This window comes from Ptychodera flava, chromosome 8 (genome assembly GCF_041260155.1).
Source record: "Ptychodera flava strain L36383 chromosome 8, AS_Pfla_20210202, whole genome shotgun sequence".
In the NCBI taxonomy this organism is placed as follows: Eukaryota; Metazoa; Hemichordata; class Enteropneusta; family Ptychoderidae; genus Ptychodera; species Ptychodera flava.
Genome location: NC_091935.1, coordinates 14,543,849 through 14,562,771, shown reverse-complemented (window position 1 = coordinate 14,562,771; position 18,923 = coordinate 14,543,849). Strand labels below are relative to the sequence as shown.

The 18,923-nt window shown below is 38.3% G+C and overlaps 2 protein-coding genes across 2 annotated transcripts in view; one reads left to right on the top strand and one right to left on the bottom strand.

The window, feature by feature from the left end:
• Positions 1-1,987: 1,987 nt before the first annotated feature.
• LOC139139529 (tRNA:m(4)X modification enzyme TRM13 homolog) overlaps positions 1,988-18,923 on the bottom strand; it is a 30,909-nt gene continuing 13,973 nt past the window's right edge. The window contains exons 2-9 of the mRNA XM_070708442.1: positions 10,055-10,101; positions 8,186-8,252; positions 5,598-5,657; positions 4,968-5,037; positions 4,541-4,726; positions 4,017-4,115; positions 3,048-3,200; positions 1,988-2,571 (exon numbers count right to left, since the gene is read on the bottom strand). Coding sequence (XP_070564543.1) covers positions 2,006-2,571; positions 3,048-3,200; positions 4,017-4,115; positions 4,541-4,726; positions 4,968-5,037; positions 5,598-5,657; positions 8,186-8,252; positions 10,055-10,101 — 1,248 coding nt within the window. The 3' untranslated portion in view covers positions 1,988-2,005. The remainder of the gene's footprint in view (positions 2,572-3,047; positions 3,201-4,016; positions 4,116-4,540; positions 4,727-4,967; positions 5,038-5,597; positions 5,658-8,185; positions 8,253-10,054; positions 10,102-18,923) is intronic.
• Positions 12,293-18,791, top strand: LOC139139435 (uncharacterized). Its single transcript, XM_070708349.1, has 8 exons — positions 12,293-12,536; positions 15,302-15,460; positions 15,768-15,890; positions 16,298-16,369; positions 16,501-16,566; positions 16,779-16,886; positions 17,435-17,556; positions 18,418-18,791. Exons 3-8 carry the CDS (start codon positions 15,841-15,843, stop codon positions 18,789-18,791), a joined length of 792 nt encoding a protein of 263 aa, XP_070564450.1. The 5' UTR covers positions 12,293-12,536; positions 15,302-15,460; positions 15,768-15,840.

Genomic DNA, 18,923 nt, shown 5'->3' with positions numbered 1-18,923 from the left:
ATATATATAATCCTTATAACTTTTAATATATGCTTTAGTGAAAACAACATTCTTGCATTCTTGATATAAATATATAATAATAAACAAACAAAATAACATATGTTCAAGCTTTACTACTTGTACACATACAGCTACTTTTTCAGTATTGTGTTGTGTTTCCTGTGTGTCCACTACGTATTCTAGTTCTTCCTATAGCATGATGAAATAACCAGTTTCAACCTAGCCTCTGTATCATTACCAACCATTATTATTGTTGACAAATGAAGTCAACTTCAATAATAATATTGCTCATTTTACACATAACAACTGCATTGTGAGGTTTAAGACTTGGTAGTTCATCATGCTACAAGAAGTTTAACAAGGAACTCCAGCTTCAACAAAGAACAAAAATGCTGAAAAATATTCTCTGTCTGTCATGTGTAAAAATTTTGGTGGCCCGCCCCTTACCTTCTCTGGAATTTCCATGGCCCACCCCAAGAACACTCATTTTTTTTGTGCCCCCCCCCCCCCCCGCCGCCGTTAATTGTGCTCGGTCCCTAAATGATATCGATCTGACAATCACATGCATTCAAGGCTGTTCTGAGTAGCGATGCAACAGCGCCCTCAGGGTCGACCATGCATTTCCCATTTTTGAGTCCATGGCTCTACTTTATCGTCCATTCCTGTGCATAGGTGATTGTACGGGTTCGAGTGGGTTTACAATTCTGAACCTCACGACTTTAGCTAGCATGTTGTAAACCGCACGAGGCCGAAGGCCGAGTGCGGTTTATAACTTGCCAACTAAAGCCGTAAAAACACGAGAACCTGTACAATTAGGGGTGGACCATTTGATATCTTGGGGGGGGGGGCTTGGAAGATTGGTGGAGAGCCATTATTTTTTTTCCCACCTGCTCTGCACCATGAATTATTTTTTTTCTACAGGGCATATGCTGGCAACTTTTTTTTTTCACTTTCCTTCTTCGAGATATATTTTTTTTACCAAATTTCGAAAGCTTAAAGTTATTAAGATGACTCTTAAAAGTTTGACAGACACTCAATACTGCTGAAAACCATTGACACCATAAAATCTTAAAAGACGTTTTTTTTGCGACATTTAGGCCTACAGCCCAGGATGAGGGTGAGTTTTGCATGTTTAAGCCCTACTCTCGGCCTCAGAGAGTATACACGACGGATCGTGCAACTCGACAAAACTGTTATTATAAGGCCGCTCATGTTTTATAAAATGTACAATGTACACTTATTTGGCGTCGATATATTGTAACAGTCGGCCTCGTGAACTTTGGTTAAAGACCAACGAGCAAGCAAGATGTTCTAGCGGTCCACAACAACCGCAGGGAAACGTGGACTTGATTGTCGACTGCAAGTAGCACAATTGGGCTGTCGTGTAAATCTTGTCCTTGTATCGGGCGTAGTTCAAAACCACAGAGGTAAAAAAATACCCCCATGTTCAAAACCAAATATGATTAGTCAACAGAACTATTCTCTTAGTAGGTTTTTGTCTTCAACTCGTCTATGAACCGTTTATGTTTTGAACGCTTTATTCGAATGTTCCACATGGTGAACATGAAACAGACAAACTACCGAACAAATTATACATTGCTTTCTAAAACTGAAATTTGTATTGTCTTTGAAATAATCGCTAACCTCAGAAATTTGCATTCTACCATTACTTGTTCCATCTTTGTTCAAAACTACCATACCTATACAATAAATATGTGACATCTCTCAGACTCAATTTATTTATGGTAATGAAATAAAAAAGTTGCATGTGTCTTGTAAATTTTTGTCACCTTCCGTCTCTTCATTTCAAACGATATGAATTACCCTTCTCAGCACTGTAACCATAGACTGACACATCAGCATGGTTACATGGCAGCAATATGAATGCCAATCACTAGAGCACACATTTTTCATTAGCTATTAACTTGGTATCAGTTTGTTGTATATACTGATGAGGCACTTACTGACCCCTGTGAAGATGACCTGGTGTTCTGTTTTGTAACATTCACCTTGGCCTTGCAATCATGACTATATTTTCCAATGAAATTTTAGACTCAACATAATATGCTAGATCCACTTTGAATCCCTTATCCTCCAAGAATTTTATCCTTCCGATATCAATAAGCCTCTTACTCATCCTTCCAATTTCTTCCCGTTCATCGACACTCAGTGAATTCAACAAATCTCTATACCCCACATTTATGGTTTCTTGTTCTGTTGAATTCTGGGAGTCACTTGCAGAAATCTCTGCCTCAGGTACAGTTGCATTTTGGGAAACTGCAGATTCAGCAGCAGTCTGGGCTCTGGTCCCGCATGTAGCCCAACTGGTGAGTCGAGTTGTAAGAATAAAATCCCTCGGTGAGAAATCTTCACTCTGGAAGAATTCCCTGCCGACATAACTTGTCCAACTGCATTTGTGATGACAGCACAATGCAATAACAATTCCATGCAGTCTCTTTGATGAGTCTCTTTTCAAACGTTTAGAGTCATGACTGTCTGATTGTTCATAATCTTGGTCTTCAAATTTTCCAGAATGTTGTAATGTTTCTGTCAGACATTGGAGGGTGAAATCTGAAGGATACGAATAGATACGAAGGATACGAAGAAAAAATGAAGTATTAAAATCAGATATAAAGGATGCAACACTATGGCGATCGCCAAAATACAAGAATGATCATTTTAATTTAATCATCTCTATAGACAGATAGACCATGGACAACGTATAAAAAGACTTGTGATCATAAGATTTCTGAATCGTTATGGAGTGATAATTTTGGCGGTACAGACGGAAAAATTTTCAAAGTACAGCTTCAATGCCTATTTGCCAAGTAATAGTGATAATCGAGTATTTTTTACTTTTAATCAGGACAAAATAACAAGCTGAAAATCTCTATCATTTTCAGCCACTTTGATTGTTTGTGAGCACTTCATATCAGTTCATATTTATGTTAACAAGGATTTTTAAAAAAGCTTGCAAAAATGTAAATACCATGCATTTAAAATGTTGATCTCTTCTGACATTTCAGAATTTCCGTTCACAAACTTACCAGTAGCTGCCCCACACAAGTGTTTACTGATTGCTACAACAGGACGGTTACTTTCAGCTATTCTGGGTACTTTGTCAAGACACAGATGTTCAATATCGATGCGTAGTCTTTCAAAGTGCGGACCATCATCAACTCTTTGTGATAACAATCTAGCTAAAAGATAAAAATGAAATTTAAACACACGTGGTATAAAGATTATGAGATATTCCACCTTTATAATCTTATTTAGCAGGTCTTGAAATACTTTTTGAGGCACACAGTTTCCTTGAAAATGAGCAGCCAACATAGCTTTGTCTTTACTCAGATATCTTCACTAAAAATAGTAAAGGACAACAAAATCAGGATTTTTCACACTTTTGGAGCATAAAACAATTTGTTCATTTAGAAATTAAAAGTTTACTGAGCTGGCCATTGCTGTATACTGCTTCTATTAACATGATTGAAACTAATTTGGGAGAATTGGATCTTCATATTGTTCAAATTTCTCAAAAGTCACTCAAAAATCACTCACAAGTGTATACCTTAAAAAGAAAAGTAGATGAGCTTATATTTGCAGATTAAATAGACATTAATTCAATATCCAATTATCCAAAATTCATTCCAACTGTGTTTTTACATTTCTGTGGTTCCCGGTAGTATCAAACTGGTAATGAACCCTCTAGTGGATACAAATGGTGCAATTGCCAGTTGGATAAATTATGCTAGTTGAATGGTTTTGTACAAAGAGTGGAATCATTGATGAACAATTTCAAATGCTTCGGAGTCTACTAAAGTGCGATGAAAAACATGATTGGCAAATTACTGCTAACATTGCTTTTCAGATCTCTTGTCAGCCAAAACAGTATCATTGTAAATTTGCAGTTTACTTAAACTTGTCTCAAAATCACCATATAAATAAGTTATCATGCAAATCTTATTGCTTTTTTCATATTTCACCAATGATGGTCTTAAGAAAATGAATTTTTGTACATAGTGATACCTTGTATCTATTGGCTCCTCGATCCACCAATAGGAATTCAGTATCTTGACTATCAGGCAGTGACCTTTGAACCCAATGGGAAAGTTGACCTGAAAATGAATAGCACACCTTTGAATGAGGCACTGCAACAGGAATTAACACTATAAAAGTGGCTTGAGGAAGATTGAAACACTACAGGTAGTGCCATTTTTCTGAATCAGTGATCACAAACTGAACAATTTGTGAGTAAAAGTTAAGAGTTCTGTTGATCAAGTCTATCACAAACACAACTATCGGTCCATCAAAAGGAAACATGTCATGGTATCACATAACAGGACTTTTCTTATGACGTAGAAAATTACATATTTGCAAAACTAAACACCAACTCAAGACTTCATGAATTCAGTGGCAGAAGAAAAGATATCAGAAAATTAAAAAGAAACTGCTACAGTGCTAGCAAGTTTCCTAATGCAAGAAAGACTACAACCCCAACACACACACACAAATCAAATTGATACAACACTGACAACATTACCTTTGCCAGCACCAAATTCCACATAGCATGTTCCAGAGTTCAAAAGATCTAACTTTTCCATGTTACCGAGTAGTGATGAAGTCTGCATCAAGTGTTTCAGAGCAGTTGATCCATTGCCAGGGTCAACCAGTTCTCTTTCTAATGCAGGGTGTGCTTTTATTGATGATGTGATTGGTACGTTATGGTCTGAAATTCAAGCAGAGGAAAACATATTTCTGTCACTGCTGGTAACAGATATGAGTGGTGTTCAAGAAAACTCTTGGTTAGAGTAAAAAGCTATGGTAGACATATGTCATTTTTTCGACTGATAATGATTCTGTGTCTATTTTAATGAAATCTGAACAGGTAGCATGTGAAGCCCATACAATATTAATTTCATTGCTTTATTAACTATATCGTGAATACTAATCATAAAACATACACTCACCATTGAAAACTTTCTTCAGCTTTGCAATCAAAGTCTCTAGTTCATTTCTTGAAAGTGATGATAATGTGATCTGAAATAAGTTTTGATGGTCAAATATAATTTTAAAAAAATTAAATAATTATAGAATGAAGTCAATCTTTACTTGAGATATGATGGAAATGGTCATTTACTGATGAAATGAAATTATGGAAAATACTTCTGATTGGGCAGAATTGCCAGTTTTTATCTTTTTTATTGATCGTTATCAGCACCAGAAGTGTAAACCTTTACATAAAATAATGGATACTTGTTCTATTTAGTTTCCAGCTTTTCAAGTACTTGTTATTCCATGGCGTGAATACAGAAAAGTGACTTTCCTATCTTTACATTTCGTTGTTCAGCATACATCTAGTCTGCATATCCTTTTGACTGAGTTAAAATTAAGAAATAATTAAATAGACAGCTTTGATATTGAGTAACTTGTAATAATCGACACGTAGATGCTTCAAAGAATAACTTTTTCAAATAAAAGTCAGAGCTTCTTAATTATATGTTGATTGTGCATGACTTAGATCACTCAAGATCAAATTATCAATCCTTTACAATTCTCAAGATACATCAGCAATAATTCAGTATTTCTAGGGTTATTACCTTTTCTAAAGGATCGCTTTCACATGATAAGCCAGAATTGATGTTCTTCTGAAAATAATCCTGGAAAATTGAAAATCAGAAATATTAAATCATGAAGAAGAAAGGCTTACAATATAGGCAAGTATGATCTGGGGGGCGTTCAATTAATACGATCATGATCGTGATTGGCCAATCATGATTGTGATCGTGTGTTCGAATATGCCTAATAACAAGTCATCGTTGATGACACAGTCCCCACTTGTTAATGGGTACTTTGATTACAGGTCCTCAGAGAGGATAGAGTCCTCTTCATTAGGTCTGTGATAAAAATACTTTTGAATAAATTCGCTTGATACATGTCTGAGCTGTAGTTCAGGACATGAAAGAATCGTAATAAAATGGCCACATGGCGGCCTTATTGGATCGTATCACAGAACAATCTATGTGCATATGTATGACAGACATCCAGCTCTATGGGTTTGCTCAGAATTAGATATATGCATAATTAATGAGGTACAGTATGAAGCATCATAAGGTCTCCTATCATACCATATATGAAGGGTGTACCACTTGTGGTTCCTGAGTTATGGACAAATATGTATATTTAAGGTCAAAGGTCATCGACGTCATGTGACATTTTGTCAAAAAAATTGTAGTGCTAAGTTATCCCTATATACCAAAAATCAGACCTCTAGCTCTATTTGCTTGCTCAAATTAGATGCACATAACTAATGAGGTACAATATGTGGCGTCATAAGGTGTCCCGTCATACCATATATGAAGGGTGTAGCACTTGTGGTTACTGAGTTATGGACAAATGTATATTTGAGGTCAAAGGTCACCGAGGTCACATGACATTTTGTCAAAAAAATTGTATTGCTAAGTTATCCCTATATACCAAAAATCAGACCTCTAGCTCTATTGGCTCGCTCAAAATTAGACATGCGCATAATTGATGAGGTACAATATGTGGCGTCATAAGGTGTCCCATCATACCATATATGAAGGGTGTACCACTTGTGGTTCCTGAGTTATGGACAAATATGTATATTTGAGGTCAAAGGTCACCGAGGTCACGTGACATTTTGTCAAAAAAATTGTAGTGCTAAGTTATCCCTATATACCAAAAATCAGACCTCTAGCTCTATTTGCTTGCTCAAAATTAGATATGCACATAATTAATGAGGTACAATATGTGGCGTCATAAGGTGTCCCATCATACCAAATATGAAGGGTGTAGCACTTGTGGTTACTGAGTTATGGACAAATATGTATATTTGAGGTCAAAGGTCACCAAGGTCACGTGACATTTTGTCAAAGTGTCTGAGATATCTGCGTGAACGGATGGACTCATGGATGGACTCACGGATGGACATGACCCAATCTAAAAGCCCCCTTGACTTTATCTTTGGGGACTAAAAACTGTGTAACTGCATCCTTTTTGCAATATGAATACGATGAGAAACTAAATTTTTATTTTTCTTGGCCTTATACATGGGAGTCTATGGACTGCCTTATACATGGGAGTCTATGGACTGCCTTATACATGGGAGTCTATGGACTTCCTTAAACATGGGAGTCTATGGACTGCCTTATACATGGGAGTCTATGTACTGCCTTATACATGGGAGTCTATGGACTGCCTTATACATGGAAGTCTGTGGACTGCCTTATACATGGGAGTCTATGGAGGTAAAACTAAAAAGTCCTCTAACACGGCCAATTTGATCGTATTGTGAACAAATCGATGTGCATCTGTATGAGGTAGGGTACTATCCTTGTACCAAGTTTGAACGAAATCGCTCCAGGCGTCTCTGAGATATCTGCGTGAACGGACGGACGCACGGACGGACGCACACACGCACGCACGCACGCACGCACGGACGCACGCACGGACATGACCAAACCTATAAGTCCCCCGGACGGTGTCCGTGGGGACTAAAAATCATGATTGACAATCACAGCAATCATGCCCCAGGGCGTGATTGGTGTGATTACAAGATGGCAGACAACACAGCTGTCGGAGCTGAAAGCAGAAACTGCGGTGATTTTAAAGTTTCCGAGAGTAAAATTTGATATTTAAAGAAATATTTTTAAGCAAATTTAGTCACAAGATGCCGGTTTAATCGCCTCTGTTATTAAAAAATAAAATACTTTGATTTACAACGAAATTTGAAAAAAAAAATTGTTTATTTGTTCCGAACACTGCTGGCTAGCTAGGTGCACTACCGAGTATAGGAGTGCATGCAGTAGGTACAATAAACTATTCCACACAAAGATTTGATGGAAACGTTTACCGATAAACTTGTAGGTGTCGCTACGTATGCTGCAGCTCTGCAGAAACGATGTCACATATATCATAATCATGATCGTGCAAATTGAACGCGTCCAAGCATCAGGAATTTGTTGAGTTTTAACACGAGAGAGCACTCTAAAAGTCTACTCTATATACACCCTTTGGAACTTCTAAAGATGTAGGTACATTTCAAATGAACATAACGAGAGGAGCTAACATCAAATAAGGTTGTGATAATGATTTGACCAAACTAATGGGATCAACAAATCCTTTGTTTTTGATCAAAAATTGACAGACAGAGATGACTTCTTACTGGTTGGGGCTTTTCTCGGGCATTGCATTTCTTCAGGTGCTTTTTAAGCTGATTTTCATAAACAGTACTGCAAAACAGCATAGAACAACACAGAATTGTGAGTGCTAAGAGATGATTACATTAGTCTTTGAAGTACTAACAACCCTCGTTATCCCCATTCCATATCAAATAGAACAAATGTACACTTTCAATATTTTGACATCAACTCACAATTAGAAAATACAACACTGAATGCAAACCAGGAACATTTTTGGGTTTTTCAAAATATTAGTATCATCTTTCCATCTCAGTTCAGCAAAACTGAACAATTACTTGAACTTTTTAGAACAGAGCTCCAGGTGTTTTGTACATTTTAGCAAGGTTCATAAGGGGCAATAGCTGACATCTATTGTTGCCTTCTTGTTCCACTACGGCCCAAAGGCGCCCCATTTTGTACGGTAATAGCGTCCCGAATTTTCGCCACACATACGTGGAGTGCGCGTTCAGAGAGTCAATTTCACCTCCCGCGTCATGTTGAAAATTTCGCCGTATTTCCTTGCTGCACATCTAAATATTAATGAAAGAGCAACAGGTCCTATTTCCCGTATATGCTGCCCTTACAATTATAATATTTTGGGAAGAATTTCACAAGGGAATTCCAAAAATACGTAAGCGATAACAGACATATGCAAAATCAAGTAAAAACACAGTCAACAGCAAAACAATCTTCAACTCGTCATTTCTTAATAATAAGAGGGAAACTCAGAAAAATAAAACCATAGAGTTTTAGTTACCCTTCATGATATGTGTCAAACCAAATATTATAAAAAATAACAGCAAAATGAAAAAGTTAAACCAACGATTTTTTTCCGATGTATTTTTCATTTTACGATGTGTCTAATCTGCTTGATTCCCATAGAAAACAATGGCGTTTAATGTACTGAACAGACCATACAACTTTCGCTCGTTCAAATTTCTCAATTCTGAACCAATTATAGTGAAAAGTGGCAGGGTGTTTCCTTGATATATATACAAAATTGCTGTCGTTTTAGTTTTTTGAATTTCTCGACGAAACTTGTTTTAGTTGCATTTTATTTTTTCCGATCGCTGAACTTTTGCTCTTGCCCTCAATAAAATGGCGATCTTACGGAGTTTGCATATGAAGAATCAGGGTCTAATATTGACCCATTTTAATCGGTTAGCGTTTCTTAAATTGTACAGACCAAATACTAGTCAGGTTGTTGAAATTTATACCAAATTTTGGCGAATATCAACTATGAAAATTCCAGTAAACTGCAAAAATAACACAGAACAGAGGCGAACGGGCGTAGAGTCTCCACTGTAATCGTGCAGTGAACGTTATCGATCGATATTCTTTTGTCCGAAATTGATACATTGTTGTCTCGCTCACCTCGCGTGTAGTCCCCCGTTCATAATGGCGCAAAACTACACCGAGTTGCGCCAAAATGTGCTGAAACGTACGTAAAAGTATCACCAAAACTGAAAAAAGTGTCGTCGATTTAATTTCAGTACAGGAAACCAACGGATACCTTGATGTTAAAGTGTATAAGTCAATATACGGGTTATTGTGGAAATGTTTATGACGTGACCTCAACACACGAGCGCCGGCACAAGCAGCACCCAAGCAGATTTTCGATCGATAATCTATTGAAAATAAATTGATACAATGTTCGCCGTTGTCAATAGCGACCGGCTGAAAGCACTGTTCGATAGAAATTATGCTTCGCGGAATACCGTACACTGAGGCATACTTTTGGGCCGTAGTGTTCTATTTAATCAAACTGTAACATTTGTCGATACTTGTTTCATTTGAGGATATTGGCATAGACGTCATTTTTCAATTCATATTTCAGGTGTAATTTTACTCACTGTTTTGCATCCAGTGGGCAGGGAATTCTGTTTCTTCTATCTTTGTCCTACAGATGAGATGTGAAATCAACAATGGGTATAAAACATGAGCTGCCAGCATAATATGGTATCCTATAGCTGCAAAATTGTAGCTCTACGGTGAGGCGGTCGGTGAGTTTGGGTTTTTGCGACCTCGCTCACCAGTAGAGCTACAATGCCGAAGGCCCTGAAGCATACAAAATAAGCACGCTGCACATGGCACGGCATTTTGATGTAAAATCCCATATATTTACTGCATTTGGTCATACTGATTTATCACTACTGAAGATTAAACACTATACTACACTAACCTTGTCGTGTATGGGGTTTGGTATTTGTTCAAATACGTCGATCGCGTTCCAAAAACATTTCTTGGAGCCGCCATTTCCAACTTCCGGTAATGGCAGCTCCCAGAAACACGCTCAATGTTTATGGAACGCGATCGACGTGTCTGTGCTTATACCAAACCCGATAAACGACGGGGTTAGTGTAGTATAGTGTTTAGTCTTCAGTAGTGATAAATCGGTACGACCAAATGCAGTAAATATGTGGGATTTTACATGAAAATGCCGCGCCATGTGTGGCGCACTTATTTTGTATGCTACAGGGCCTTCGGCATTGTAGCTCTACTGGTGAGCGAGGTCGCAAAAACCAAAACTCACCGACCGCCTCACCGTAGAGCTACAATTTTGCAGCTAGGTATCCTGTTGTTCTTAGGCCTATCAAAAATTGTTTTATCTTTATAAGTCATATATTTAACTAACTAATGTATTGTTGTATGTTGAGCAGGTCTCATGGACATTCCCTGACATGTAATTATAGTCCTGGCTCTACAAAATTTTGCTGCATGTGCCAGGGTTGCAATTTGATTGAACCATTGGTATAAGTAATGCACAGGATATTGGCAGAACGGCAGATAGGAGGGTACACACAAATGTGCTTGGAGAGTTCACTCCATGCGCCTGTAGCTGTAGGAGCACTAGCCCTACGAGTATGGCGAGTGTGTCTGTTCTTGGCTACGAATACGCCGCAGAGGTGGAGCCAAAGCCGGACTCTCTCGCCATACTCGTAGGGCAATAGGTGCACACATGTGTAAACCAATCATGTACGTATGGCGGTACTTGCTAAACGATGATTCCTCCACGATGTAGTTTCAGTTGGTGAAAAAATCGCAGAGACTGTCTCAAAACTGTACTTCGACTATTCACAGACGAAGTATATAAAGGACTGGATTTAGCATTCTTGACTACCTTCATGGATGAAGGCATAGCAATATGTTTGCTAGCTGCAAAATTGTAGCTCTACGGTGAGGCGGTCGGTGAGTTTTGGTTTTTGCGACATCGCTCACCAGTAGAGCTACAATGCCGAAGGCCCTGTAGCATACAAAATAAGCGCGCCACAAATGGTGCGGCATTTTCATGTAAAATCCCACATATTTACTGCATTTGGTCGTACCGATTTATCACTACTGAGACTAAACACTATACTACACTAACCCCGTCGTTTATCGGGTTTGGTATTAGCACAGACACGTCGATCGCGTTCCATAAACATTGAGCGTGTTTCTGGGAGCCGCCATTACCGGAATTGGTAATTGTGGCTCCAAGAAATGTTTTTGGAACGCGATCGACGTATTTGAACAAATACCAAACCCCATACACGACAAGGTTAGTGTAGTATAGTGTTTAATCTTCAGTAGTGATAAATCAGTATGACCAAATGCAGTAAATATATGGGATTTTACATCAAAATGCCATGCCATGTTCAGCGTGCTTATTTTGTATGCTTCAGGCCTTCGGCATTGTAGCTCTACTGGTGAGCGATGTCGCAAAAACCAAAACTCACCGACCGCCTCACCGTAGAGCTACAATTTTGCAGCTATGTTTGCAGCAGTTCCGTAGCGACAGGGTGGTGGGGAAAGACGGGAAAACTTTTTTTCCCGCAGCACAAATTCTCTCAAAAACCCCTGTCATGTCTTATTTTAGGAATGGGAACGACTCTTCTGCTGACTCGCAGCGATTTTCCAAGGTTGGAACTGATTGGTTAGTGTGTTTGAGTGACAGGCTCCGCCCCAACGGTTTTAGGATAGCGCGCAATCCCGATCCTTGTGGAGCCAGCCCCAAGAGCTGGAACTTTTGACATTATTTTCATGATTTTACATTCAAACCACGATTTGTCCCTGTAGATGAACTTACTATTGGGCGTGCATACGCGTCATCGACCTTCGTTCGTGACTGGACGTTTATTCACAGATTCAACATGGCGTCGTCCATCGCTAAGCGTGGACGGGGCCCGCGCGGACACCCTGTTACTACGAGCTCGGCAAAAAAGCGAAGGCAGCTGCGTGGCAATGCATTGAAGCGTCAATGCAAGATATACATCGGCAACCAGATCACAAGATGGCAGGATTTAAAGGATGAACTGGGCCTTTCTAATCCCGATTGGCGGCTGAATTGATCGACAGGTAAGGGTAATGAGACAGTGTGAGAGTGCGGCCCGACGCGTCTAGCGTTAATATTAAGTTCACATAATTTGTGCCTCGGGGACACATCGTTCTTCGTAGTCTGAACATTTTCATGGTTTCTAAGCCAACCATTCCTGCCCAGTATATTTCGGTCCCAAACGCTTCGTCACCGGGACCCAAGACGTTTTGGCACTGCTTTGTTTCCGATTGGGCTACCATGTACTACTGAACCGTGTTTGCAAAGAATATACACATTTGCCAACCACGTCTACACAGCAGGCCGACAATAAACGTGTGCCAAACAAACGATTTTTTAGTCCCCGCGGACGAAGTCCGGCGGGGACTTATAGATTGGGTCCCGTCTGTGCGTCCGTCCGTCCGTCCGTCCGTCCGTCATCAACAGTTTCTCAGACACTGCTGAACCAATTTCGTTCAAACTTGGCACAAAGGCATAGCACTATGACCTACAGATGCACGTCGATTTATTTTGTGATACGATCGAATTTGCCGCGAGGCGGCCATTTTGTTGCGATTTTTCATGTCTTTGGACCATAACTCAGACATCCTTGAGCAGATTATGTTCAAACTTGGCACAAAGGCATAACACTATGGCTTTCATATCCATGTCAAATAATTTTGCGATATAATCCAATATGGGCGCGAGGCGGCCATTTTGTTGCGATTTTTCATGTCTTTGGACCATAACTCAGACATCCTTGAACAGATTCTGTTCAAACTTGGCACAAAGGCATAACATTATGGCCTACATGTGCATGTCAAATTAGTTTGCGATACGATCCAATATGGCCACGAGGCGGCCATTTTGTTTGCGATTTTTCGTGTCTTTGAACCATAACTCAAACATCCTCGAACTGATTCTGTTCAAACTTGGCACAAAGGCATAACACTATGGCCTACACATCAATGTCAAATTATATTGCGATACGATCCAATATGGGCGTGAGGCGGCCATTTTGTTGCGATTTTTCATGTCTATGGACCATAACTCAGACATTCTTGAACCGATTCTGTTCTAATTTGGCACAAAAGCAAAACAGTGAACACCAATTTATTTTGTGAAATGATCCAATATGGCTGACAGGTGGCCATTTTTTTGCGATTTTTTCATGTCTTTGAACCGTAACTCAAACATCCTTGAACCGATTTTGTTCAAACTTGGCATAAAGGCAAAGCACATACTATGGCATGCATATGCATGTATCAATTAACTTTGCGATAGGATCCAATAATGCTGCAGAACTGCCATTTTGTTGGAATTTTGCATGTCTTTGAAGCATAATTCAAAGGTCATTACACCCATTTTGTCCAAACTTGGCACAAAGATCAAGCACTATGGCATACATGTCAATTTACTTCGTGACATGTTCCAATATGGCTGCCAGATTGTAAATTTTTTTCCAATATCTCTGCCCAATGGTCTTTTTTGGATTTTTTCATGTCTTTGAGGCTTAATCATATACAAATATCCTTAACCAATGTTGTTGAGACTTGGTACAAAGATAAAGTACTATGGCATACATATGCATGTCTACTAATTTTGTGCTATGATCCATATGGTCAATAGACAGCCATTTGATTTCAATTTTGGTGTGATTTTTTTATGTCTTTGAAACATAAACGTAGGTCACTGTCCCTCAATGGACTGATTTTGTTCAAACGTGATACGAAGATAAAATACTATGGCTGCATTCTTGTGCACATTAAATTGTTTCATTATATGATCCGAAATGGCTGATGGCTGATTACAACAACATACCCAATCCCATAGCATTTCGAAATTCCACCAAACCATGTGTATAGTATGTGCCGTCATGACACTAGAGGCATGAGGGCATCGTTATGTGTGATGTAATCAAAAGTTCCTTCAGCGGTCATTACCGGCAGAGATGAGTCATTTATTGAACGTTCCTCAGATTACTTTATTATGCAAGTCACAGGCCTGATGCACCCGTTGCATCAATGTCATTCCACAGCGACCTAGACCACAGCTACCTAGACACCAAAGATTATAACAAAATGGACAAGCGGGGACTGTGTCATCAACGATGACTTGTTTTTTCCCGAATTGTGTAATTCGTATGTACTGTATCTATCATGTGGTTTAGTCACGGCTGTATCCATGCATGCATGGATGTAAAAAATAGACACCCATGATCCATGTAGCTCTGCGTGGCGGGGCTGTGTGTTAGTACTGTTGTTACCACCGTATACGGTATACTGTAACGCTGGTAACACAGCCCTTCCATGCAGAGGCTACAGTAATCATGCTACAGTGCAGGTCCGAAGGCAAACTAAGGTTATGCTCGCTAAAAATTTGACCGCTGTGGTTAAAAGAGTCGGCAAAAACCCCCCACGGGACAAGATAAAAGGTTAGAGAAGAATACTTAGCATTTTAAATAATTTGGTGAAAAATCATTGAAATATCGGAAACAACTGTCTAAACGTCATGGGTCCAAGTTCCATGACCAATAGTACAGAGATAGCGTTATTTAAATGTAAAACAGTGTCTCCAAATCTAACCAAAAGCTTTCAGTATGTTATACAGCTTCATTAATTTTTTGTCAACAAGAATTCGATCAAACTTACAACATAGCAATTCATAGCGCATTTGAAATTTCTTACCTTTTTTTTTAAAAAAAGAACATTATGGGAAGGGGCGGCTGATTGATCGCTAAAATAACATGTACATTTTATAAGGCATTTGTAACATATTTTGGTTTCCCTTTTTTCATAAATTACTTCAGTTATCATAGGACCAGGAGTCATGAAGTGTTGCCGGAACAAGCATTACCACCTGTAAATGAGCCTTCTTCCTCTAGGACAATTAGGCATTCAGCATCACCTCATATAATTGAGCAACTATATGAGTTGTCTAGTACATCATCAGTTTCATCTGGTCATGGGTAAGATATCATTTCACTTCTTTGTGTAATTGTTAAATGTAACTGGTAGACATTTTACTTTAATGGAAAGATTAAATAACAACAAACAAGATTAGTTGTTTGTTCAGTCATTATGGTAGCTGTACAATGTTCAAACTTTCCAAACAAAGAAGTGTTATTTGTTTATGAGAAATCTGTGCAGCTGTATGATCAACAAAGTAGACAGTGTATGCTGTTGACAGCGGAGGTACTAGAACTGACAACGTAGTAATGATCTGGTCTCAGTGGCTTTTACATAATAACTTGATTCCATTTATTTCTATTTCAGAAGAAAAAATGTGCCAAAACAGCCCACATCATCAACGCCAGCAGGTCAGCAACTGACTGCAAGTACATTTAAAATGTCTGAGATGTCTGAAGAGATGTCTTCCATTGTATCCACAGATCAAGGGTAAGATAAACATTGTGTAATGAACTTCTCATGGCCCTGGTGTACATGTTTGTGAAGGAAACAGAACTCCAAGCAATAGGATAGAAATCACGTTAGACCACTGTATCCTGCAGCTGTAGTTTAAATATTACTAACAAAGAAAAGTAGTTAACTGAAAGAGATGGCTAAGATCTTGATATACTGTTGGACAGATCAAAAGTATCTTTTACTCAAATTGGTGTCTGCTCATGTGCATGTGTATTTAAATTTCTCTGAAAGTCACAAAATTTCCGTGAAAGTCAAAAATCTTTTCCATTGTAAATGTTTTCTGTTTGTTCAAAGTTACCTATGCCAAGTTAGATAATTATGTATGAATTATTTCCTGTGCTTGGGTATGCTTACAATGTCTTTTCATGTTTTTAATCCAGTGACATGTTGATGTCAGGAGTGGAGGAAATGCAAGACAAGGAACCCCAAACAGAAACAGAACCAACAACAAGGTACATAAGCTCAATTTATTTTAGTGTCACTCTCCATAATTTCTAGAACACACTAAATAACTTCTACAACAATATGTAATCTTTTGTGACATCCTAATGACGAATGTAACTATTTAACTTCCACATTGCAGTGCTAGTGGCAGAATGGGAAGAGGAAAAAAGAGTACCATATCAGAATCTTTTGTGGACCCATTTGAGTAAGTCCTTTTAGTATTTTAAAGAAAAGACAATAAGTAGTATGACAACAGACCGGCATATCACTAATATAAGCTTTATCAATATTGTTGATTACTTTAATATTGTTCAACACTTTGGAAGAGATATATATTTCGTGATATATGTACTGACTATTTTAATAGTTGCACAATTTGCCTTGTGATAATCATGACATTATGTGTTTCACCTCCAGTGTGAGTATAGATGAGACAATTGATCCAACCGATGATTATGATCATATTGATCTGTCATACTATGATGGAGATCCGGATTATGAACCAAGCTTCAATGTAACTATACAGTAAGTAAAACAATTTATTGTACAAGGGTTTTGTCAGGTGTACGTAGCTGGCTACAAATTGGTCCTGTACAAAGAGGGCACATGGTGTGTAACATAACCATGACACTGGTCTGCCATAACTGCTGTTGGGACACTATGATATACATGCATTTGTGTTTGCATATCTTTGCTATAGTCTGAAGTTCATGCATGTAATGTTCATAAGGTTCAAAATCCTTAAAATTCATTGAATTTTCAAACACTATTACAAAGATGAAGTTTACCACAAGAAATCATGTCAAATTGATATGTCTACATGTGCTGATACAATATGTTGATTTGAGTAGTGACAACACTTCCCTGCAATAAATCCTGGAAAAATTTAATTTTCTATTGTGGTACTTTTACACAATTGAAATTCTGAGTAATGTTTTCAATGCAGGGCTTAATTTTATCGCAAACAGACTACTTATCCATCATTAGCAACACATTAGTAAATACATCGTGCTAAACAACTCTTATCATAATTTGAAATTTGAAATTAGCATGTATATTGATACTTCACACAGGTCCCATGGAATTGACATGGAAGACTTTCCATCTGACCATTCAGAGTTTGATGACAGAAGTGATGAAGACACCTCTCCCAATATACAGGAACAAGGAGAATCGGGTGTAACAAGAGTGAGAAGTGAGGCAGATGTTAACAGACTTCTATTTGATAAGTCTAGGCCAGTTACTTTTGTTGGCCAAAACTGAACTCAAGTCAACATGCAGCAACTCAGACTGTAAAGGAATGCTGACCATTTCAACAAATACAGTAGGGTCAGCACTGTATAGATCTATCATGGGTATGTACATTGTCTTTGACCCTAATGTAATACTTTGATTCAGTCAGTGACACTTCATGTCTCTGGCCTTTCATAATGTTCTACTTTAAACTGGGTACAAGGTGACGTGCAATGACATACATAACATACTACAGACTTAATGTCCTCATGACAGCATGGCTCTCATCACGCTAGGAAGATTGACGTATACAGTGTTCACTGCTGTTATGTAAAGAATTTTGACTAAGTCATAATTACTGTGAATTCATGTTGTTACAGCCATATTATACATAGGTGAAGTATCAGCCGTTCACATCCTAACAGTTTTAAACATCTTGTGAATTTACATAACTGTAACAAACCTGTAGGTTCAACACTTCTCCATGTCTGTTATCAATACAGACACAAATTTCATCAATGTGATCACAGAAATAGCTGGACAGAGACTACAGAACTGCATACGTGAACGTTCAATATGTATGTTGCATGCCTGTGAAAGCAGCTGTAAATCCAACGAAAAACACAGGCCATTCCCTATATCAAAGATAGATCAGGGCCTGTTCTGTGATCTAAGGGGTTGCTGTGTGAATATCTTGTTAAATCCTGTACAAGATTCTGAGTTTGATCATTATGTTCATATGTCCAGAGTACATAGTATTATTATACAAATCTGTAGTTACAAACAGAGTTAATGTTAAACTTATCTTGATACTTTATTGTAGGTATGCCCTTCTGGTCATGTAGAATACAAGTGGTGCTCACAGCCCCTTCTCAAACGACGGCTTCACAGTGGAGACCTGCTTACATCGGCCTCCATACTGATGTCCGGAAACAATTACAGCAAATTGCTTTATTTGCCAAGATGTTAAGGTTGAAGATAGTCAGTAGTAGTACATTCTTCAAAATACAGCGGCACTATCTAGTTCCATGTGTGGATGAATATTGGCTTTCACATCAACAGGAAATACTTACCAAGTATCAAGATAAGGAGATTGTTATTCTTGGGAGTAACGTTACTGTAGTGACTGTTCCTGTAGGACAGAGTACCGTACTATACACATTTGTCTTCGTCCAGCATGCATTCTATGTCATTTAAGAAAAATTTGTGCATTGAATAGACATGGCGCAATCCTTATGACAATGCACATTGACTGAGATTTGATTACCACAAATTATTGAGAAATTTGCTTATATGAATATGTATTCATTGCTCTTAAAGTAGTAGAAT